Source organism: Sylvia atricapilla, chromosome 24 (assembly GCF_009819655.1).
Source record: "Sylvia atricapilla isolate bSylAtr1 chromosome 24, bSylAtr1.pri, whole genome shotgun sequence".
NCBI classification, from domain to species: Eukaryota; Metazoa; Chordata; class Aves; order Passeriformes; family Sylviidae; genus Sylvia; species Sylvia atricapilla.
The window spans coordinates 1,317,149-1,336,881 of record NC_089163.1 but is presented as its reverse complement, the minus strand read 5'-3'; the positions used below and the strand labels follow the sequence as shown (position 1 = coordinate 1,336,881).

The window sequence follows — 19,733 nt, the reverse complement described above, 5'->3', positions numbered from 1 at the left end:
CCGTGTGGGCGTGTCTTGGGGCCGTGTGGGCGTGTCTCGGCGCCGCGCATGCGCGCTGGCGGTCGCGGCGCGGCCATGGCGCACGGGCACGGGCCCGGCCGCTGCAGCTGCTGCGGGGAGGAGGCGGCGGAACGCGGCGCGGCCTGGGGGCTGTACCTGCGCATCGACCGGCAGCGCCTGCAGTGCCTCAACGAGCGCCGCGAGGGCTCCGGAGCCACCGTGTTCCGCCCCTGGGAGGAGCGCAGGGATCGCTCTCAGGTGGGGCCGGGAGCGGCGGGGGGACCGGGGGACCGGCGGGAGCAGCCTGCACCTCGGCTCGGTCCGAGGGAGGCACAGCTGGAGTGCGGGTTCCGGGCCTGGGCTTCTCAGGACAGGAGAAGGAGCTGCTGGAGGGGTCCGGCAGAGCGTACAAAGATGGTTTTGGGGTCTGGAGCGTCGCCCTCATGAGTGGAGACTGCGGGAGCTCAGCCTGGTTATTCTGGAGAAGGGAAGGCTGAGAGGGGAACCCATAAACCCATAAAATATCTCCAGGAGGTGTCAGAGGATGGTGCCAGCCTCTGTTCAGGGACAGGACGAGGAGCGAGGGCCATAAACTAAACCAAGAGTTCCACCTCGACATGAGGGAGAACTTCTTTCCACGAGGGTGGAACAGCTGCCCAGGGAGGGCCTGGAGTCTCCCTCTGTGGGGACATCCCAAACCCACCTGCACATGTTCCTGTGTCACCTACTCCAGGTGACCCTTCCATCCTCTGGATGATCCCCAGAGGCCCCTTCCAATCCTAAATATCCTGGGATTCTTTGAGCGAGGTACTGCAGGTCCCCCTGAACCCCACTGGGGTGACCCCTGTCCCCACATTCCCCCCTCTGCCCCCTGCACACCCCTGACCTGCTCTTCTCTCTCCCCAGTTCGTGGAGAGCGATGATGACGAGGAGCTGCTCTTCAACATCCCGTGAGTTCCGTCCTGGCTGCTGCAGGGCTCGTTCCTCCCCTGGGAATGTGACCCTGGGGCTGACTGGGACACGACAGAGGGGAGAACTCTGCTCTGTGTGTCTGGGCAGGTTCACGGGCAGCGTGAAGTTGAAAGGAGTCATTGTCATGGGCGAAGATGACGGGACACACCCGGCCGAGATGAGGCTGTGAGTAAAACCAGCTTCTCCTTGCTCAGAGGGGCTGGCTGCTCTGGGGGGGAGCTGGTGGCTTTGTGAGAACACCAAATAAATCCATTCTTTTGTTGAGAAGAACCTGAGCATGTTAATGGATGGAATCCAATTAGCTGACCTGTTGTTAATAACTCCCTGGGTCTCCTTCTCGTCCTGCCAGGTTCAGGAACATTCCTCACATGTCCTTTGATGACACAGCCAAGGAACCAGAGCAGACCTTCAGCCTGAGCCGGGATCCCTTGGGAGAGCTGGAATATCCCACCAAGTATGAGACAGAGCCTGGGGCGAGGGGACTGCTTCCAGATTTAGGGAAGGGTCAGCACAGGGCAGTGCCTCAAAGCTGCCCTCAGGAGGATTTGCCTCCTCAGCTCTCTCCTGCCCACTGAAACCTCCTTCCCAGAGCCTGAGGTTGGCTGTGTTGGCACCCCAGGAATTCTTGGGGTGCAGAATCATCCTGGTGTCCTGTCCCCAGCTTGTGACTGACCCACAGGTGTGAGGGAAACCCTCCTTGTAGCCAAGTCTGACTGGGATCAGGGGTGGTGTGGGAGCCTGGGGAGGTGGTGGATCAGCAGCTGTGGTCTCAGGGTGTGTTTTCTTTCAGAATTGCCCGTTTCTCCAACGTTCACCACCTCTCCATGCACTTCCCAAAGAACTTCGGAGCAGAGACAACCAAAATTTTTTACATAGGCCTGAAAGGGGAATGGACGGAGGTGAGTTAGAGCAGAGAGTAGAAGGCAGAGTGTGGAAAGGGCTGGAATCCTGCTTTCTCTGGATTTAAAACATTCCCTCTCCACCCAGGCTCATCGCCACGAAGTCACCATCTGCAACTACGAAGCCTCGGCGAACCCGGCCGACCACAAGCTGGAACAAATCACCCCTCAGACTCACTTCATCTCCTAACGGGGCTGCCGCGAGCCTGCCTGGGGCAGGAACGGCTTCCCGAGGCGCCGGAGCGCAGGAGCAGCTCCATGTTTGTGGGACAGACACGGTGGTGCGGGGTGAGGCGCTCTGGAAGCCCCGCCCGCGGGCAGCGCCGAGCCGTGTGCGGGGCCGGTAGCGGCTGTGACTGACAATAAACACGCTGCGGTGCAGAGCTGAGCGCTGTCCCTGAATCGCGGCCCTCCCGTTTCCGCGGGTGGCACCGGCGGGGCGGGCGGCGGGAGCTGGGATCCGTCTCCATAACCCAGCCACCGCCAGCAGCGCGCTGTGGGAAGGGCTGGGCCGCGACCTGTCGCCGATAACCCGCTGTGAGCCCTCTCGGAGCCGCTCTCCTCCGCGGGCTGTGAGGAGGATCCGCTGCCCGTTTCCATCATGGCGGGCCCGTCGCGCCCGGCGCTGTGTTGCGTCACTTCCGCCGCGCCGCCGGAAGTTCCTGTGGGAGCGCGTCGGGGGGAGCGGCGAGGAGCGCGCGCGCCGGGCCGCGGGAGAGGTGCGGGGGGGCGGCACGTACCACCGGGGCGCGGCGGGGGGGATGTACCACTGCTGCCGCCGGGGGGGGGGGGAGCGTCCGTGAGGGGCCTTTAACGGGGGATTAACGGGGAGAGCAGCGGTGGAAGGGCCGCGGGGCCGCGGTGCTGCCTCGGCGGTAACGGGGCCGTGTGTTTCCGCCCACGGGGGTCCCTGTGAGCCCTCAAGGCTCGCAGCCTGCAGGGACCCCCCTCAAAGCTCCGGTTTTGGCGGAAAACCGGCGTTCCCGGCCGTGAGGGTGCCGCCTCCATCCGCTTCCAGGCGAGGTTTCTCCAGCCCTCCGCTGGGTTCCACTCCCTGCGGGGCTGCGGGCCCGGGGAAGAGGCTGAGGCACGGTAATTAATGCTAATTAATGACCGACGAACGCGTTTCTCCCGGCCCGGTATCGCTGGTGGGCTCGGCTTAGGGGTGCGACAGCTCCAAATCGCCCCCAGATTCCCCTCCTGGCTCTGTGTGTGCGCTTTTACATCCGCACGGACACGTCTGAGGGGTTTAATCCTCCCCTCGGCTCGGGGTTCCCGGTGTGTCCCTCCAGCAGCGGGGCAGGAACATCCCGGACTATTCCCGGCAGGGATTTTGGGACAGCAGGGATTTTGGGGCAGCAGGCTGTTTGGGGCAGGGATTTTGGGACAGTAGGGATTTTGGGGCAGCAGGCTGTTTGGGGCAGGGATTTTGGGGCAGCAGAGTGTTTGGGGCAGGGATTTTGGGACAGTAGGGATTTTGGGACAGCAGGGTGTTTGGAGCAGGGATTTTGGGCATCAGGGTGTTTGGGGCTGGGATTTTGGGGTAGCAGAGTGTTTGGGGTAGGGATTCTGGGACAGTAGGGTGTTTAGGGCAGGGATTTTGTGGCAACAGGGTGTTTGGGGCAGGGATTTTATTGCATCAAGGTGTTTGGGGCAGGGATTTTGGGGCAGCAGGCTGTTTGGGGCAGCCCTGACCATCCCAAGCCCTGCTTTCCCTGGAGCCTCTCCCACAAGCAGCACATCCCATCCCCTGCCAGGGGAAGATGCTGTTATTCCTGGCTCTCTCTCTCTATCCCCGCCAGGGTTTATTTTGGCAGGTGCGGTCTCTCCTGGCCGGTTGTTTTGCCCCTGGAGTACACAGGAGCACGTGGGCCGTGTGTCTGTGTCAGATCCGGGGAGCTGCTTGGTCCCCGGTGGTTTTATTTGAGTGGGGAAGCCGCTGACGAGCTCAGTCAGTCGGTGGAACGAGTCGGGCGGGTCTTGGCCGGGCTGGGAGACAAACCAGGCTGTTTTCTCGTGGGTAAGGCTGGCTGCTGGCACGCCGGGGCTTTGGGGAGGGTTTGGGGTGATCCTGTGTCGCCCTGACCCGCTGGGGATGGTGCTGCTGTGGGAGGTGAGGCTGGAGCAGAGTGTGGAGGATGAAGAAAGGCCTCCCGAGGGGCAGCTCTGGTCTCTGTGACAGGGACAGCACCTCGGGAGCTGTGCCTGGGGAGATTTAGGTTGGATATCAGGGAAAGGTGCTTCCCTCAGAGGTGCTGGGCACTGCCCAGGTTCCCCAGGGAATGGGCACGGCCCTGAGGCTGCCAGAGCTCCAGGAGCCTTTGGACACAGCTCCAGGGATGCCCAGGGTGGGATTGTTGGGCGTTCTGGGCAGGGCCAGGGGCTGGACTGGATGATCCTTCATCCCTTCCAGCTCGGGATATTGTGTGACTGTGCTCCAGAGGCTGATCCTGTTCCTGGGGGATAATGGCAGTGCCCTAAACAAGCTCTGATCTAATTAGTGCTGGTGGGTCAGCGGGGTCAGGGCAGCCTGGTGGGGAGCTGGAGCTGTGATTTGTGACCTGGTGGGGACAAACACCGTGGACTGCTGTGGCTGAAGGCTTCATAAGGTCATCTGGGAGGTGACAGGATAGTGGTGGTGACCCTGCCTGCTGTCCTGGGGAGGCACAGGGGTGTCATCCATCACTGAGGGGGCTCAGATCAGCTCTCAGTGCTCTGGTTCATCCCAAACAGCTCCATATAATAGGGCTGGACCTGTATTGGTGCAGCAGAGCCTGTGCTGCTGCATGCCAAGGCTTTCCTGCTTCCCTGTCAGAGCAGATGTGGGTCAGGCTCCTGCACAGCTCCAGGAGGGAATCAGGGGGTGAAGGGGTGCAGGAATGAAGTGATGCCGAGGCTGTGCTGCCCAGCCACCCTCTGCCCACACCAGTGCAGCCACAAGAATAGCTTTGGCTCTGAGGTATAATTTTCCAGGCTAATTTTAACTCTTCCAGCACCCCACACGTGCTGCCACACGAGGAGCCCTGGCTGCTCCTGGACTCTCCAGCAGTGCCAGGCCACAGCGTGGGGTGTCCTAAAGGCTTCAGCATCAAAGCCTTCTTCACCTGCTCTTTAATTTTCCCCCAAACAGCTGCTGCTCTGGATGAGGCAGCTGCTGAAGGCGGGTGGGGTGAGTGAGAGGTTTTGTTTTCCTGCCTCACCTCCGTGTGTTCCCGCAGGTGCCAGTGTCGACCCCTCTCGGTGTATGTGTGGTAACAACATGTCTGTCCCCCTCCTCGCCGACGCTGTCACCGTGTCAGGGGCAGAGCGGGAGACCGCCGTGGTAAGGGCTGCTCCTTCCCTCTTTCCCTCCTTCCCTGTGCTGCTGCTGCCCCTGGAACAGCTGGAGCTGCAGCCTGGGGGAGGCAGGGCCAGCCAGAGCTGTGTGGCTGTCCTTGGGCTGGGCTGTTTGCCCCAGAGTGAGAGCCTATCTTGTCAAGGTGGTGAGAGTTGGGGGTGGTTTGGGTGTTTAAGCTTTTAAAAGCAAATCTCCCAAAGGAACACCCCCCTCAGTCCTTCCCTGGGGTCTGCTGGCTGCCTTCTCTCTGCTCCCCAAGGCTTAGGGCTCGCTGGAGCTGGAGATTGAAAGGCTGTGGAGGTGGATTTGTGAGTCCTTGGTGATACAGGGAAGGAATTCCTCCCTGTGAGGGTGGTGAGGCCCTGGCACAGGGTGCCCAGAGAAGCTGTGGCTGCCCCTGGATCCCTGGCAGTGCCCAAGGCCAGGCTGGATGGGCTTTGGAGCAGCCTGGGACAATGGCAGGTGTCCCTGCCCATGGCAGGGGTGGCACTGCATGAGCTTTAAGATCCTTTCCAGCCCATTCTGGGATTCAGGCTGGGCCTCTGCTCTGGTGCCATTCCTGGTGGGATGATCTGTCATTCCTTGTCCCTCTGCTGTGAGGAGGAGTTGGGACCTGCCCGTGGCAGGATGACACCACATCCCTGACCCACCCATCCGCCGTGCTCCAGGCTAAATTGAGCCTCTTGGAGTTGGTGACTTAAGTGTCCATTTGCCACCTCCCTGCCAGCCCAGCCCAGCCCAGCCCCCTCCCGACTCTCTCAGACCAACTAATTCCCTTCCTTCTCTTTTTATCAGGTCATTTTCCTCCATGGCCTTGGAGACACGGGGTGAGTGTCCCTGGAGCCGCCTCCAGCTGCGATGTGTGATTTGCCAAAGGCAGTTCCCGACCTTTCGCTGCTGCTGCTTCCCTTGGGGGCATCTCGGGGATTTGTGTGGGGCTTTGGGCTGGGGTCTGCAGCCATCCCTGCACCAGCCTGGCAGGGAATGGCAGGGAATGGCAGGGAATTGCTGCTGGCAGTTGTCTGCTCTTGAATATTTATGATCCCGGCAGCCTGGCAGCCCCCCACCCCCCGCGGGTGGATTTTGTGCTGCCTTCAGGGATTGCTGAGAAGCACTGCAGCTTTTCCAGGCCTTGGCAGGGCTGGCAGCTGGGCTGGGCCTGCACCAGGGCACCTCTCTTGTGTAAGGCCACCACCATGGTGGTGACAAAGGGCTCCTCCCCGTCCAGGAGATTCCCACATCCCTGTCTGGGAAAATCCCACCTCTTTGTCCTGCCTGCCTGCATCTCCGGGGCTTTGTGTGCTCCCCTCAGATGGGATCAGCGCTGGGGAGGCTTCAGGCTGATGGGGTGGGGGAAATAAACTCAGGGGATGGGTTGGGGGGCAGCAGCTTTGGGAAAATGGCTGGGACAAGCCTCGGACTCTCCTCCTGTCCGTCCCCAGGCACAGCTGGGCCGACGCTCTCTCCTCCATCCGCCTCCCCTATGTGAAGTACATCTGCCCTCACGCGTAAGTGCTGCCCTGGGGGGTTTCCTGGGGGACCCTGGGGCTCCTGGGGGAGGGCAGGTGGTGGCCTGAGGCCAGCAGGGCTGCCCAGCCAGGCTGGCTCTGCTGCCGTGCTCAGTTCCTGCTGCAGGCAGAGCTGAGCACCACCAGAGGCTCTTTTCTCCCCCCTCTTGTCTTGTTTATCCCTGATCCTGCAGAGAAGGACAAAGGCACTGGGGCTCCCTGTGCATGCCCTGCTCAGGCAGGAGGGGGTTCAGCAGGAAGGGGAGAGGTCTCAGTCTTCCTGCTGCCCTCAGACTCGAGCTAAACCACCCAAAATGTCCCTCCACAGGCCCCGGATCCCAGTGACCCTCAACATGAAGATGGTCATGCCCTCCTGGTCAGTGCTTTGGGATACAGGGCTGGGTGGGACCCTTTTGGGGAGACAAAACCCACTGCCCTGTGGGGGCCAGGGAAGGGCAGAGCACACCCAGCTCCTGCCTCCCCACACTCGGGGTGCTGGGGGAGGTTTTGGCTGACCCTGCTGCTTCCTCAAGGTTTGACCTGATGGGATTGACTCCAGATGCACCCGAGGATGAAGCTGGGATCAAGAAAGCTGCAGAAAACAGTAAGGAGCTCTGTAAGGGGAGGGGGAAGTGGTGAGCTGCTGTGCCTCTCCCTCACTGGGACTGGAGCAGGTGTCTTCCTTCCACCTCTCCTTTGTTTCTGCTGTCCTGTGATCCCAGCAAACCTTTCCGCTGGGATCTCTGGATCTCAGGGTGCACCCTGAGGTGCTGGGTGATGCTTTTCAGGCCCCCCTCCCCTTCCACTGACCCATTCCTCCCCTCTCCTTCCAGTTAAAGCGATCATTGAGCACGAGATGAAGAACGGGATCCCCCCCAACCGCATCATCCTGGGGGGCTTCTCACAGGTGAGCGTCAGCACCCCGATTCCTGCTCCAGCTGCCACAGGGAGGGGTGTGAGCTGGGCCTGGGGCTGTCCCTGGATCCCCCATTCCCCGATTCCTCCTGCAGGGTGGTGCCCTGTCACTGTACACTGCTCTCACCTGCCAGCACCAGCTGGCCGGGATCGTGGCGCTCAGCTGCTGGCTCCCTCTCCACAAAGCCTTCCCACAGGTACCCCACGGCCTGGGGGGGCTCCTCCCACCGCAGCCCCCCAGTTTTCCAGCAGCTCTCCCTCACCAGGGGGAGCTGCTGGGCCACGTGTTGGGGACAGGTGTCCCATTGCTGTCCCCTCCCGGTGGCAGGCGGCGAACAACGGCGTGAACAAGGACATCGCCATCCTGCAGTGCCACGGGGAGCTGGATCCCATGATCCCCGTGCGCTTCGGGGCCCTCACTGCTGAGAAACTCAAGTCTGTGGTCACCCCCACCAAGGTGCAGTTCAAAACCTACCCCGGAGTGATGCACAGTTCCTGTCCTCAGGTCAGTGCTGGGCTGCAGGGAGGGATGCAGCACTCCTGGGGGGTGATGGGACACATGGGAATGGCCTGGAGCTGTGTGTGGGGAGGGTTGGGATGGATTTCAGGGAAAGGTTCTTCCCCTCTAGGGAATGGGCACTGCCCCGAGGCTGCCTGAGCTCCAGGAGCCTGTGGACAGTGCTCCAGGGATGCCCAGGCTGGGATTGTGCAGGGCTGGGCTGGATGATCCCTCTGAGTCCCTTCCCTTTGGGATCCTTGGGACCAACCCCAGCAATGTGGATCAGTGTGTTCAGGGGAACACACGAGATAGATTTGTTCCCGATTTGCTCCGGGAGGCTGCAGAGCCCCATCCTGGCCCTTGGGGAGGCTGCAGAGCCCCATCCAGGCCCTTGGGGAGGCTGCAGAGCCCCATCCAGGCCCTTGGGGAGGCTGCAGAGCTCCATCCTGGCCCTTGGGGAGGCTGCAGAGCCCCATCCTGGCCCTTGGGGAGGCTGCAGAGCCCCATCCTGGCCCTTGGGGAGGCTGCAGAGCCCCATCCTGGCCCTTGGGGAGGCTGCAGAGCCCCATCCAGGCCCTTGGGGAGGCTGCAGAGCCCCATCCAGGCCCTTGGGGAGGCTGCAGAGCCCCATCCAGGCCTTTGGGGAGGCTGCAGACCCCATCCAGGCCCTTGGGGAGGCTGCAGAGCCCCATCCAGGCCCTTGGGGAGGCTGCAGAGCCCCATCCAGGCCTTTGGGGAGGCTGCAGACCCCATCCAGGCCCTTGGGGAGGCTGCAGAGCCCCATCCAGGCCCTTGGGGAGGCTGCAGAGCCCCATCCTGGCCCTTGGGGAGGCTGCAGAGCCCCATCCAGGCCCTTGGGGAGGCTGCAGAGCCCATCCAGGCCCTTGGGGAGGCTGCAGAGCCCCATCCAGGCCTTTGGGGAGGCTGCAGACCCCATCCAGGCCCTTGGGGAGGCTGCAGAGCCCCATCCAGGCCCTTGGGGAGGCTGCAGAGCCCTCCTGCCCCGTTCCCGGGGCACAGCTTTGGGGAGCCCTGCAGTGACGGGGCTGTGCGCTCCCGGCAGGAGATGATGGCGGTGAAGGAGTTCATCGAGAAGCTGCTGCCCCGCATCTGAGCGGAGCCCCTGGGGACTGCGGCCGGGGGGAGGGTGCCGATGTCACCGCCGCCCGTCTGTCCCCGTGAGCCGCCCGCTGCCGACGGAAGCCATGGCCCCCCCAGCGCACCTCTCCCCGCCCGTGCCCGCGTCCTCCCCCGGCCGGGGCTGCCGCCTCTCCCGCTGCTCCCGGAGCCCGCGGCGGAGCCGCCCAAGGCGGGTCTGGGAGCGGTCTTTTCTCTCCTGCTCTGCCTCCGAGCGCTTCCCGGGGCAGCTCTCGGTCCCCCGCGGGGTCGGCACGGCGCGGGTGAGGTTTTCCCGTTGGGTTTGGGGTTTTTTGTACCAGTATTAGGCTGCGGTGGGAGGAGCGGGGCGGGCTCGGGGCAGCGCTGGGGCTCGGGGCTCTGCCCTCGGTGGCCGCTCAGGCGACTCACGGGTTTTCAGTCCCAGCTCAGGAACCCGGGACTCCCCTGCGGACGCCTCCGGGCGCCGGGGCGGGCTGTGCCCTGGGCTGGCACCGCCAAAGGCTGCCCGGGGCCGGCGGGGAGGGTCACTGCAGCTCCCGCACCTCCCGCACGGCCCCGCCTGTCACACACGCACACTCCCCTCAGCCATCGGCCTGGGGCGGCTCTGCCCTCCTGAGATAATCACCTCCTGCTCCTCCTCCTCCTCCTCCTCTTGTTGCTTTTACAATCTCCATCTCCTCCTCTGCCCCGCGGGGCTCCCAGAGGCATCTCCCCCCACCCAGCCCAGCTCTGCGCCCCCGGAGCCCCCACGCTTCGTTTACACTCACGGAGCCACCGGCCCCGTCTTTAATGTCTTCTCTTGCTGCTACTCGTCCTTCCCTTTGGACTTGGGCTGGCTCGGGGAGGGGGAGCTGAGGTGGGGTCCTTGGACCCCGGGTTTGGCTCCTGGTGCAGCCGGAAGGAGCAGCTTTGCTCCCAGCCATCATCTCACCAGCATCTGAGCCCCGGGTGCTGCTGTGCCCCATCCTCTGCTCCCCGGCACTGGGGGGGCTCTTCCCCCTCCATGTACAATCACCAGTGTCCCTCAGCTGTGGCTTGTCCCCTCCCGAGTGCTGGCATCCTGCTGGGGCCCCGAATGTCTCCTCTGGGGGGGCTCCTGGCTGACCCTCCCCTCCCACAGGGCCCAGGGCAGTGGCTGTGGAGCAGCTCTGCCCTCACCCCCTCTTTCCCCGGGCTGAGCCCCTGCCTGGGGCTGATGATGGCTTTTAAAACATGCCCACGTCCCCCTGGCCCCAGGGCTGGCCCTGCTCCCCCTGCCCTGGCCCCAGGGGGGCTCTGGGGGGGCTCAGCCCCAGCAGTTCTGCTCCAGCCCTGCCCTTCCTGCCCGGGCTCTGCAAAGCAAAGCAATAACCACCCTCTGGAGAGTGGATCGTGGGGCCCACCCTGGGCTTGGGGTTTTAGTTTTTGCCCCTTTTAGGAAGTCTGAAAGCAGCAGAGCTGCTGCTGGCACAGGGGTTAGTCCAGCTCTGCCCCTGCCCTGGGCTCTGCCCTGCCCTGGGCTCTGCCCTGCCCTGGGCTCTGCCCCTGCCCTGGGCTCTGCCCTGCTGGCTCTTCTGTGCTGTGTTTTAATGCTGCTGTGTCCCCGCTCCCCACGCTTGGCTGGGGGGCATGAGAGGGTGCCTAGGGTGGGATGGCAGCTCCCTGGGGTCACCAGGGGCTGGCAGGGGTGGGATGGCAGCTCCTTGGGGTCACCAGGGGCTGGCAGGGGTGGGATTGCAGCTCCCTGGGGGTACCAAGGGCTGGTGATGGACAGACTGACCTGTTTGACTGTGAACTGGAACCGTGTGTGATGGGGGGGCCCGGGAGCATCCCTGGGGGGGCCCTCTGCAGAGCATTCCTGCTCACTCCCTGCCCGAGCAGTGCCGGGAACCCGGGAGGGAGAACGGCTTCTCTCCATTCCTCAATACAGCTTTGGGTTTGTTTTTTTCTTTTGATTGTTTAGGGTTGTTTTTTTCTTGTTTTTTTTTTTTCTTCTTTTTTTGGTTTTTCTTCTCTCTCTCGTCTTCCTTGTACATGTTTGGGGTTTTTTTGTGTGTGTGTGCGTGCGTTCCACAGAGAATCAAGGTGAAATAAATCCTCAACCTATCCCTGAGCTGGCGTCATCCCTGGCCAGGCAGGACGAGAGATTTGGGGGTGGAGTGGGGCTGGCACGAGGCCCCAGGGTGCCATTTTTAAGGGCAGCAGCTCTGGCTGAGGGGAAAAGCAGAACAAAGCTGCCACTTAGAAAGTAGGAAAGTTTATTTTAAAAACAAATCAAAAGCTCAATTTATAATTTAGGAGCATAAGTTATTCATCCAGCCGACAGCACACGGGGCCGACTGCGTCATCCCTGCCCAGAGGAGCCCTGGGAGCTGCCAGGAATAAATAGGAGCAGTGTGGGACAGAGGAGCAGAGCTGGCTCCTGGGCAGCCTTTGGCAAAGGGGTTTGGGGAGTGGCTGCCACGGGAGGCCAAAGCAAGCTCTGAGGGGGCTGTGGGCAGCCAGGCCAGGCTGGCTCAGCAGCAGAGGTGGGAGATGAGATTTGGTCCCCAAAACCATGCTGGGGGCAGGGAAAAGGGAGGTGGAGGAAGCCCTGGGCTGGGGAAATGAGCCGTGGTGGCCTTGGAATGTGACTGGTCCCTGGGGGAGGCTCCTGGTGCCCTCGCTGTGCCAGAGCAGGGGCAGAGGTGCCTTGGGCTCAGCAGGACTCTGATGTCCCAGTGCTGTGTGCCCAGGGCACAGGGAGGGCCCAGGAGCTCCTGCTCCCAGCCTGGGCTGGCTGCAGCCCCTGGCCATTCCCACGGGGGGATCCATGCCTGGGGTGCCAAACCAGGCCCTGGCTCCGTTCTCTGTTCCTCTGTTCCTTGTGGTTCTGCTCTGTGAGATGCAAAGACCTGGGGGCTGAGGAGGAGGAGTGGGGAGGCTGAGGCTGCTCCAGCCTTCTGCCCCGTGCCAGAGGCAGGAGGGGGAGCTGGAACTGCTCTCCCAGGATGGTGACAGCCCTCGGGGAAGGAGGCAGGGCTGGCTCAGGTCTGGCTCAGAGCAGCCCTGGGCCTGGCCACAGCTCAGTTCTTGCTGAAGCCCGTGGGGTTCTGCAGCTGCCACCGCCACAGGTCCTCACCTGGAAGAGGGAGAGGGGAGGTGAGGGAGGGCAGGGGCTGGCAGTGCCCGCTGTGCCAGGGAGGGGATGCCCTTACACATCTTGTCCAGGCCAAAGGCAGCTTTCCAGCCCAGCTCCCGCTCGGCCAGCGCGGGGTCAGCGTAGCAGGAGGCCACATCTCCCTCTCTCCGGGCTGTGATCCGGTACTTGATCTGCAGGGAGAGCAGCACCGTGGGCTCCAGAGCTCCCAGGGGGGCTGAGGGATCCCAGCTGCTGTGGGGGATTCAGAGGGTGTGTGGGAGCAGCTGCCCCTGTGCCTGTGACCCTGCAGCTTTGCCCTTACCTCCCTCCCCGAGGCTTTCTCCATGGCCTGGACCATCTGCAGCACGGAGTACCCAGTGCCTGTGCCCAGGTTGTAGATCTGGGAGGAGGAAAACGGACAGGGGTCAAGAGGAGAAGGGCCAGGCCCCCCTTTAGTCCCTGTTGGGGCCCCCAGGGCTGGCAGCAGCCCGAGGTTGGTACCTTGCAGCCGCAGTTCTCCTTGAGCTTCTTCAGAGCAGCGATGTGGCCCTTGGCCAGATCCACGACGTGGATGTAATCCCTGACTCCTGTGGGGATGCCGAGGGTGAGGCCTGGGGTGCAGTCAGGGGTTTGGGAATCCCAAATTCCACCCGTCCCGTGACGCACCCGTTCCATCGTCCGTCGTGTAGTCATTCCCAAAGATACTCAGGAACTCGCGGCGTCCCACTGCCACCTGCACAGAGGGACAGCCCCATCACCCTGTGTCCCCTCCCCGTGAGCCCCCCGAGGGCTGTGGGGCTGGTACCTGAGCCACGTAGGGCATGAGGTTATTGGGGATCCCCTGAGGGTCCTCTCCGATCAGCCCCGACTCGTGGGCGCCGATGGGGTTGAAGTAGCGCAGGAGGACGGCGTTCCAGTCCTGGGGACACAGGGACAGGCTGCCCTGTCACCCCTGTGGGGACACACCTGGCCTGCAGCCCCACACCTGGGGCAGCTCCTCACCCTCTCTGCTTTGCACAGATCCTGGATCATCTCCTCGATGAAGAACTTGGATTTGCCGTAGGGGTTGGTGCAGCCCCCCACAGGGTGGTTCTCGTCCAGGGGGAGGTACTTGGGGTCCCCATAGACGGTGGCCGAGCTGCTGAACACGATGTTCCTCACGCCGTGGGCCTTCATGGTCTGGGAGAGGGCAATGGGCAGCACTGATCCAGCTCTGGGCCCTGTGTCAGCCCTGCAGAGGCGCTGGCAGGGCTCAGGGAGAGCAGAGGGAACAGCACGGGCTCACTGCTGGCTCCTCTCACCTCCAGCAGCCGGATGGTCCCGGTGAGGTTCACTCTGTAATACTCCAGAGGCTTCTGCACTGACTCCCCCACGGCCTTCAGCCCCGCAAAGTGCATCACGGCCGAGAATTGGTGCTGCAGGGGGCAAAGGGCATCGGGAGCCGGCCAGAATTCCCCCAGGAGCTCTGTTCAGCCAGCCCAGGGGGCTCCATGGCCCGCAGGAGCCTTTCCTCCCTGCTCCGGTGCCCTGCCCAGGAGCCCCCCGGGGCACTGCAGTCCGGCTCTCACCTTCCTGAAGAGCTCCTGCAGCGCCGCCTCGTCCGTGATGTCGAGCTCCTGGAAGAGCACGGGCCGGTGCGCGATCTCCTGCACCCTCCGGAGGCTCTCGGGGAGCTCCTCGGAGCCTGGGGGACGGAGGGCAGTGAGGGATCGCTGCACTCGGGCGCAGCCCGGGCCGGGAATGGGCTCCCCGTACCTCGGATGGCGTTGTGGAAGTTGTCGATGACCACGGGGACGTAGCCCGCCTGCAGCAGCTCCAGCACGCAGTGGCTGCCGATGTAGCCGGCGCCGCCCGTCACCAGGATCTTCTCTGCCATGGTTCCCTGCGGGGGGAAAAACCCCAAACCCTTGAGGCGCGGGATGGGCACGGCCCGGCCGCTGTCACGTCAGCAACGGCCACAGGTACGGCCCTGGGGACGGGCGGGGCAGGGCCGGGTCACACCTCCCGGTCACACCTCCCGGATCCCGGAGACCAGCCCAGCTCCTTCCTGTTAAACCCATAGTCCCCAGGGCAGCAGTTCTCACTGTTAATTAACTCATTAATTGGGGTGGTCTCCGCAGGTGTGTCAGCTGTGCCCTTCGCCCAGTCCCTGTTTCTCCCGCAGTTCCCCGCTGCCGGCCCCGCTCCAGCCCCACTCAGGAAGGGCTTCGGGACGCAGCGATGCTGCGGGACCCGGCGGCGCCGTCCTGGGAAGGGGCAGGAGCGGAGGGAAGGACCCACCAGGGGCTGGGGTGAAACAGCACCTGGGCCCGGAGAGAGCGGGCGGGAAAGGCAAAAATAAGGCGGATTTCAGGAGGGGAGCGGGGACAGGGCGGGGAGGGACCGGAGGAGTCCCGGGGCAGAACGTCCCCCGGGGACTGGAACGAAAACCACCCCCAAGGCCCGGGGGCTGGGCTCTCCCTACCGAAGGAAGCAGGGCAGGGCAGCACATCCCTCCCCTGCCCGTTTCCCCCGGTTCCCCCGGTCTCTCACCCGCCGCTGCCGCCGCTCTCGCTCAGCCCCGCGCGGGGCGCGGCCCCTTTAAGGCCGGGCCTTGGCCCCGCCCCCCGGCGCCACACGCGCGGCTCCTCCATGGAAACGTGTCAGGGCTACGGGGCGGCGGTGGGGCCAAAACACCGCGGGCGGAGCGCGGCCCTGGGTGGGCGTGGAAAGGGGCGGGGCCACCGCGGGGAGCCCGGTGCCGCAGCGCCCCCTGGCGGCCGGAGGAGGCCGTTGCCCCCAATCCCCGAATTCTTGCCCCAAAATCCCCAATTATTGCCCCAAAGCCCCAATTATTGCCCCAAAGCCCCAATTACTGCCCAATTCCGCCTCATTCCTGCGGCGTTTGTTAGGGAAGGTTTGGTAACTGTAACAGTTTGTTGAAGTCATGTGGAGAGGCGCAGCCAGCCCCAAACCAGTCTCCAATCTTACAAATCAACTGTTGAATAAATGATTTTAATTAGCAGGGTTGGGGGCGGTTCCCAAGGAGCTGATCACCGTGAGGAGCAGGGGGGTTTCAAACTCTCTGCTCTCTGGGGGTGGAAGGAACTCCTCACTCCCACAGCCCACAATGATGCAGAGTTTCCACACAGAAGAGGCACTAGGAACCAAACTAAATCAAATTTTTAATAGTTCAGACTATTAAATATTATGCTTATTACTCCTGCTACTTCGAGGTATCTTACAACAGATACACAGTGCAGAACCACAGTCCCTGAAGGCTGAGCACCAGGGGAGGATTTGGGCTCAGCCTTTGGACATTTGTGCAAGGGAGAGAAGGGCAAAGCCTGACCTGGAGCAGTGCTCTAACTGCACAATCGGTGGCTCTGCAGGCAGGAGCTGCTGGGTGCTGCTCTGCTCAGAGCTTTCCTCAGCCCCTCCACGTCCTCCCTTCTCTAAGGCACCTGGTGACATCCTCAAGGTCCAGTATAATACAACAGAACAGAACATTCTCTCATTTCTTCATCATTCTGGTGGATTTTGAGCTTCTTCTCAAACGCTGGGAAGGAGCTCGGGAGATGAGAGAGAAATCCCAGCCAGATTCAGATCAGAGAGGACCCTCCGTTTCTTCTTGATCCAAGGAGAAATTCCACCCAGTGTCACAGTCTGCAGGAGGCCTGAGACACCTTGGAGTTGGTTTTTCTGTTCAGGGCATTGCAGATGAAGGTGCCTGTGTCCATCAGCTTCTGGAGATCCACTCCCTGCATGGGAAAGGCACAGGACACCCTTGAGGGACATCTCCCACCATCCCAGGGAGCTCCAAACCCCTTCCAGCCTGGCCTCGGACACTTGCAGGGCTCCAGGGGCTGCTACAGCTCCTCTGGGCACCCTGTGCCAGGGCCTCCCCACCCTCACAGGGAATATTTTTCCCTGTTAACCCACCTCACCCTGCCCTTTGACAAAGAGAAGCCATTGCCCTTGTCCTGTCACCTTGTGAATTCCCTCCCCAGGCCCAGGGCAGGTGGCACTCACCGTGTGGATGCCCAGCCCGTTGAGCATGTACACCAAATCCTCCGTGGCCACGTTCCCTGAGGCTCCCTGGGCATAGGGACACCCCCCAAGGCCGGCCACCGAAGCGTCCACCACGCTCACCCCCATCTGCAAACAAACCCACAGTCAAGGGAAGCACAAAACCTGCCCTTCCCAAGGAAAGCTGCTTCATTTGGGTGGCTGCTCCATCCCTGGAAGTGTCCCAGGCCAGGCTGGATGGGGCTTGGAGCAGCCTGGGATGGTGGGAGATGGAACAAGTTGGGTTTTAAGGTCTTTCCAAGCCAAGCACAGCGTAAGTGAGTGATGCAGAGCAGGAATCTCACCTGGAGGGCCACCAGGATGTTGGCCAGAGCCTGTCCATAGGTGTCGTGGCAGTGCACAGCCAGAGCCCCCACGGGCACCTCCTTCATCACCACTGTCAGCATCTCCTTCATGCTGCCTGGGGTGCCCACGCCGATGGTGTCCCCCAGGGAGATCTCGTAGCATCCCATGGAGTACATCTTCTTGGAGACCTGTGCCACAGCCAGCATGGCATTGAGGGGACATCCTGCCCTCCCCAGGGCTCATTCCTGCTGGACAATGATTCCCTGGACACTCTTCCCTCCCCAGGGCCCATTCCTGCTGGACAGTGATTCCCTGGAGATCCTTCCCTTCCCAGAGCTCATTCCTGCTGTACAGTGATTGATTCCCTGGACAATTTTCTCTGGGATTAAGAACCTCCAGGTGCCCAAACCTCCCTCAATTCCCCCTTCCAGCTCTGGTTCAGTCTCTGGATATTCCCTTAAGTCTGACACATCCCCCAGTGCCCACTTCACATCCCTAAAAAGAAATCAAAACCCTCTCAGGAATTCTGGCTGTGTTGATGGCTGACTCACCTCTGCAACTTTAGCTGCAGAAATCTTCCCTTCATAGGGACATCCAAGGACACAGGAAACGTATCTGTGGTTAAAAAAACAACACAGTTTTAGCTGGAAAAGGGCAGTGGGATTCTACTGGACAAATCAGTCAGGACTTGTGCATTTTCCATGTCTGTAAGATGGGAGAATCCATTTTATATTCCAGAAATCCAGTGACCAAAGGTTACAGGATTTCAACAATTTCTTCTTCCCTGGGTGTGAAGTTTTCCAAGGTGAGCCCATGGGACAGGAGGGGATGAGATCTGTGCATTCCCATGGGGGACGTTTGCCAAGAAAATCTGATCCAAACTGCCTCTGGGTTACTCCAGAATGAATGCTACCACGTGGGTGAATTCCAGCAGGAACTCCTTACCCCCTGACAGGAATGTTGACTTCCTTTGCTGCCTTCATCACCTCCTCAAACCTCTCCAGACTCTCCTCGATGGAGCAGTTGATGTTTTTCTCAGTGAACCGCTCAGATGCTGCCCCAAAGATGGACACCTCCTTGGCCCCTGCTGCCACCTGCAAATCAAAAAATCCTAAACTGGAACCACAGGACCACTGAGGGTGGAAAAGAGCCCTGAGATGAGCAGGGCCAACATTCAACTCAGCACTGCTGTTAAGTCAGAGCCAGGTGATTTTTTTCTTGTGAGGGAAATGACAAAACAGAGCCACAGCTTCAGGATTTCATGGCCAAGTGTTGATTCAAGGTAGAAATGTATCAAATTCTACTCTTGGTAGAAATGTCTCAAACCAGCCCATAAAGAACTTCCCTTTACAGAGGCTCTTCTGTTCCCAAACAAATCTGCCTTGTTTATTTAGGTTTGAAAATCTTGGAGCTCTTCTCCAACCTCACTGACTCTGTGATCTACAAGCTCTGACTACAGTTCTCTCATTTTATAAAAGTATTTTTCCCCCAAAGAACCCCAATCCTTCCCTCAGTTCATTCTGCAGCAAGACCACCAGGACAAATCAGATTTTGCCTTGAAAAGGGTGAAGCCACAGGTGCAGGAGCAAAGGACCAGTGTGGATATTCAGGTTTTCCCAGCCCTTACCGCTGCCTGGAATCCCTTCAGGTTTGGAGTCAGCACAGGATAACTGATCCCAGGTAGTTTATTAATCCCCTGCATGACCTCAGTGTGATCAGCCATCTGCAAAGGGAACCAGGAAACGTCTGTGAGGGTGACAACTGCCACTGCTGCCAGTCAGAAAATCATCATCAAGATTCCTTTTTGTGAAGGGAATGGAAATATTCAGGGCTCAGAGCCTCTAAAAGCAAAGAGAACTGCACCCTGTGAGGGGTCAGGGGTCACCCAGGCAGGCCAATGTGCACAAACAGCTGTTTGTGTGTGACCTGGCTGTCCCTTTGCTCTTCCCCAGGGTCCAAAGGGAAGCTCTGGGATATTGTCACTCCTCTGCTGGTTCTTGCCCAGTAACAGGGATTTGGGAGCAAGCAGAATCCCTGGATTGCTGCATTTTGGAACACTGTAAATCCTGTCTGAACACCAACCTGAGGAACCCACTTGGGGGACACGAAGCTGGTGGCCTCTATGACCTGCAGTCCTGTCTCTGACAGCATGTTGATTAAATTGATCTTCACTGGGGTGGGCACAATATTCTAAGAAAAAGAAGAAGAAAAGAAAAAAGCGACCTGAAGTTATTATTATTATTTCCACAATAAACACTTCCACCATTAAAAAAAAAAAAAAAAAAAAAAAAAAAAAAAAAAAAAAGAAAGCACATTTTCAACATCCAAAAAGCAGCATTTAAAGAACCCCCCCATTGGTGGGCACAGGGGGGCGTTTGGGGGATTTGGTTGGAAACTCCCCCCCAGGAGGTGCAGGGAACCCGGTACCTTCTCATTCTGGAGCCCGTCGCGGGGTCCCACCTCCACCACCTTCACTCGCTTGGGGTAGGCGCCGGTGGCGGCCGCAGCGGAGCTCACCTGGCACGGAGCGGAGCGTCAGCGAGCCCCGGGACCCCGGCCCCGCTCCGCCACAGCCCCGCTCGGCGCGGTGCCGATCCCCCGCAGCGGCCCTGCCCCTCCCCAGCCCCGTTAGTGCCTGTCCCGGTGCCCCTCTGGACCCTTCCCCTCCCGGTCCCCAGTCCCTCTGTCCTTTGTCCCAGTCGCTCACGGGCCGCAGCGATCCCGCCCAGCGCGGTAAGAGCCGCCGCGCCGCCGCCATGTCCGCTCACGTGACCGCACACACCCCCCACGTGACACTGGCAGGAGGGGGCGTGGTTTCTCCAGTCACGTGGTCACCGCGCCACGCCCCCACATGGCGGCGGTCCCGCGGTCGCTGTGTCCCTTTGTCGCCGTGTCGCTTTGTCGCCGTCCGTACCTGTGCCCAGGCGCCGTCCCGCGGCGCGGAGCCCGTGTCACAGCGCGGCATCTTCCCCTCCGCACTGCCCGGGGCGCCTCCGCCGCGCACTTATAGCGCCGCTTTGCCGCCGCGCTG

The 19,733-nt window shown here is 61.2% G+C and overlaps 4 protein-coding genes across 9 annotated transcripts; 2 read left to right on the top strand and 2 right to left on the bottom strand.

The window, feature by feature from the left end:
* Positions 1 to 21: 21 nt before the first annotated feature.
* PITHD1 (PITH domain containing 1) lies at positions 22 to 2,252 on the top strand. The gene is made up of 6 exons (XM_066335073.1): positions 22 to 258; positions 907 to 950; positions 1,060 to 1,137; positions 1,322 to 1,426; positions 1,763 to 1,871; positions 1,960 to 2,252. Exons 1-6 carry the CDS (start codon positions 49 to 51, stop codon positions 2,059 to 2,061), a joined length of 648 nt encoding a protein of 215 aa, XP_066191170.1. The 5' UTR covers positions 22 to 48; the 3' UTR covers positions 2,062 to 2,252.
* A 78-nt stretch (positions 2,253 to 2,330) lies between these two features.
* On the top strand, positions 2,331 to 11,341 carry LYPLA2 (lysophospholipase 2). Its single transcript, XM_066335061.1, has 10 exons — positions 2,331 to 2,590; positions 5,090 to 5,193; positions 6,004 to 6,035; positions 6,651 to 6,716; positions 7,045 to 7,092; positions 7,250 to 7,320; positions 7,550 to 7,623; positions 7,727 to 7,828; positions 7,960 to 8,136; positions 9,194 to 11,341. The coding sequence occupies exons 1-10, from the start codon at positions 2,473 to 2,475 to the stop codon at positions 9,242 to 9,244; spliced, it is 843 nt and encodes a 280-aa protein (XP_066191158.1). The 5' UTR covers positions 2,331 to 2,472; the 3' UTR covers positions 9,245 to 11,341.
* A 585-nt stretch (positions 11,342 to 11,926) lies between these two features.
* On the bottom strand, positions 11,927 to 15,356 carry GALE (UDP-galactose-4-epimerase). 3 transcript variants are annotated; one of them, XM_066335050.1, is made up of 11 exons: positions 14,882 to 15,356; positions 14,105 to 14,231; positions 13,918 to 14,033; positions 13,651 to 13,764; positions 13,352 to 13,528; positions 13,155 to 13,268; positions 13,016 to 13,082; positions 12,851 to 12,936; positions 12,672 to 12,749; positions 12,426 to 12,540; positions 11,927 to 12,349 (listed from the first exon to the last, which is right to left on the bottom strand). In XM_066335050.1, exons 2-11 carry the CDS (start codon positions 14,223 to 14,225, stop codon positions 12,294 to 12,296), a joined length of 1,044 nt encoding a protein of 347 aa, XP_066191147.1. In that variant the 5' UTR covers positions 14,226 to 14,231; positions 14,882 to 15,356; the 3' UTR covers positions 11,927 to 12,293. The 3 variants fall into 3 exon arrangements, with proteins under 3 accessions (XP_066191147.1, XP_066191148.1, XP_066191146.1); XM_066335051.1 differs by lacking the exon at positions 14,882 to 15,356 and adding an exon at positions 14,364 to 14,382; XM_066335049.1 differs by lacking the exon at positions 14,882 to 15,356 and adding an exon at positions 14,364 to 14,870 and having other exon boundaries at positions 13,918 to 14,231.
* Positions 15,357 to 15,496: 140 nt separating this feature from the next.
* On the bottom strand, positions 15,497 to 19,702 carry HMGCL (3-hydroxy-3-methylglutaryl-CoA lyase). Of its 4 annotated transcripts, none has more exons than XM_066335057.1 (9): positions 19,617 to 19,702; positions 19,130 to 19,219; positions 18,785 to 18,892; positions 18,330 to 18,425; positions 17,648 to 17,796; positions 17,254 to 17,317; positions 16,702 to 16,890; positions 16,361 to 16,486; positions 15,497 to 16,089 (listed from the first exon to the last, which is right to left on the bottom strand). In XM_066335057.1, exons 1-9 carry the CDS (start codon positions 19,665 to 19,667, stop codon positions 15,988 to 15,990), a joined length of 975 nt encoding a protein of 324 aa, XP_066191154.1. In that variant the 5' UTR covers positions 19,668 to 19,702; the 3' UTR covers positions 15,497 to 15,987. The 4 variants fall into 4 exon arrangements, with proteins under 4 accessions (XP_066191154.1, XP_066191155.1, XP_066191157.1 ...); XM_066335058.1 differs by lacking the exon at positions 19,617 to 19,702 and adding an exon at positions 19,410 to 19,490; XM_066335060.1 differs by lacking the exon at positions 18,330 to 18,425.
* Between the last annotated feature and the right edge of the window lie 31 nt (positions 19,703 to 19,733).

Bases quoted from the DNA above. Each gene is read 5' to 3' on its own strand.
- PITHD1 (XM_066335073.1), top strand. From the start codon at position 49: ATGCGCGCTGGCGGTCGCGGCGCGGCCATGGCGCACGGGCACGGGCCC. The intron at 259-906 runs GTGGGGCCGGGA...CTCTCTCCCCAG, and splicing joins AGCGCAGGGATCGCTCTCAG to TTCGTGGAGAGCGATGATGA. The intron at 951-1,059 runs GTGAGTTCCGTC...GTGTCTGGGCAG, and splicing joins GAGCTGCTCTTCAACATCCC to GTTCACGGGCAGCGTGAAGT.
- LYPLA2 (XM_066335061.1), top strand. From the start codon at position 2,473: ATGGCGGGCCCGTCGCGCCCGGCGCTGTGTTGCGTCACTTCCGCCGCG. The intron at 2,591-5,089 runs GTGCGGGGGGGC...GTGTTCCCGCAG, and splicing joins CGCGCCGGGCCGCGGGAGAG to GTGCCAGTGTCGACCCCTCT. The intron at 6,717-7,044 runs GTAAGTGCTGCC...GTCCCTCCACAG, and splicing joins AAGTACATCTGCCCTCACGC to GCCCCGGATCCCAGTGACCC.
- GALE (XM_066335049.1), bottom strand. From the start codon at position 14,409: ATGGGTTTAACAGGAAGGAGCTGGGCTGGTCTCCGGGATCCGGGAG. The intron at 13,529-13,650 runs GTGAGAGGAGCC...GCCCTCTCCCAG, and splicing joins GGACCATCCGGCTGCTGGAG to ACCATGAAGGCCCACGGCGT. The intron at 12,937-13,015 runs GTGCGTCACGGG...GCATCCCCACAG, and splicing joins CACGACGGACGATGGAACGG to GAGTCAGGGATTACATCCAC.
- HMGCL (XM_066335057.1), bottom strand. From the start codon at position 19,667: ATGCCGCGCTGTGACACGGGCTCCGCGCCGCGGGACGGCGCCTGGGCA. The intron at 17,797-18,329 runs GTAAGGGCTGGG...TTTGATTTGCAG, and splicing joins TGAAGGGATTCCAGGCAGCG to GTGGCAGCAGGGGCCAAGGA. The intron at 16,090-16,360 runs GTGAGTGCCACC...TTTCCCATGCAG, and splicing joins ACGGGCTGGGCATCCACACG to GGAGTGGATCTCCAGAAGCT.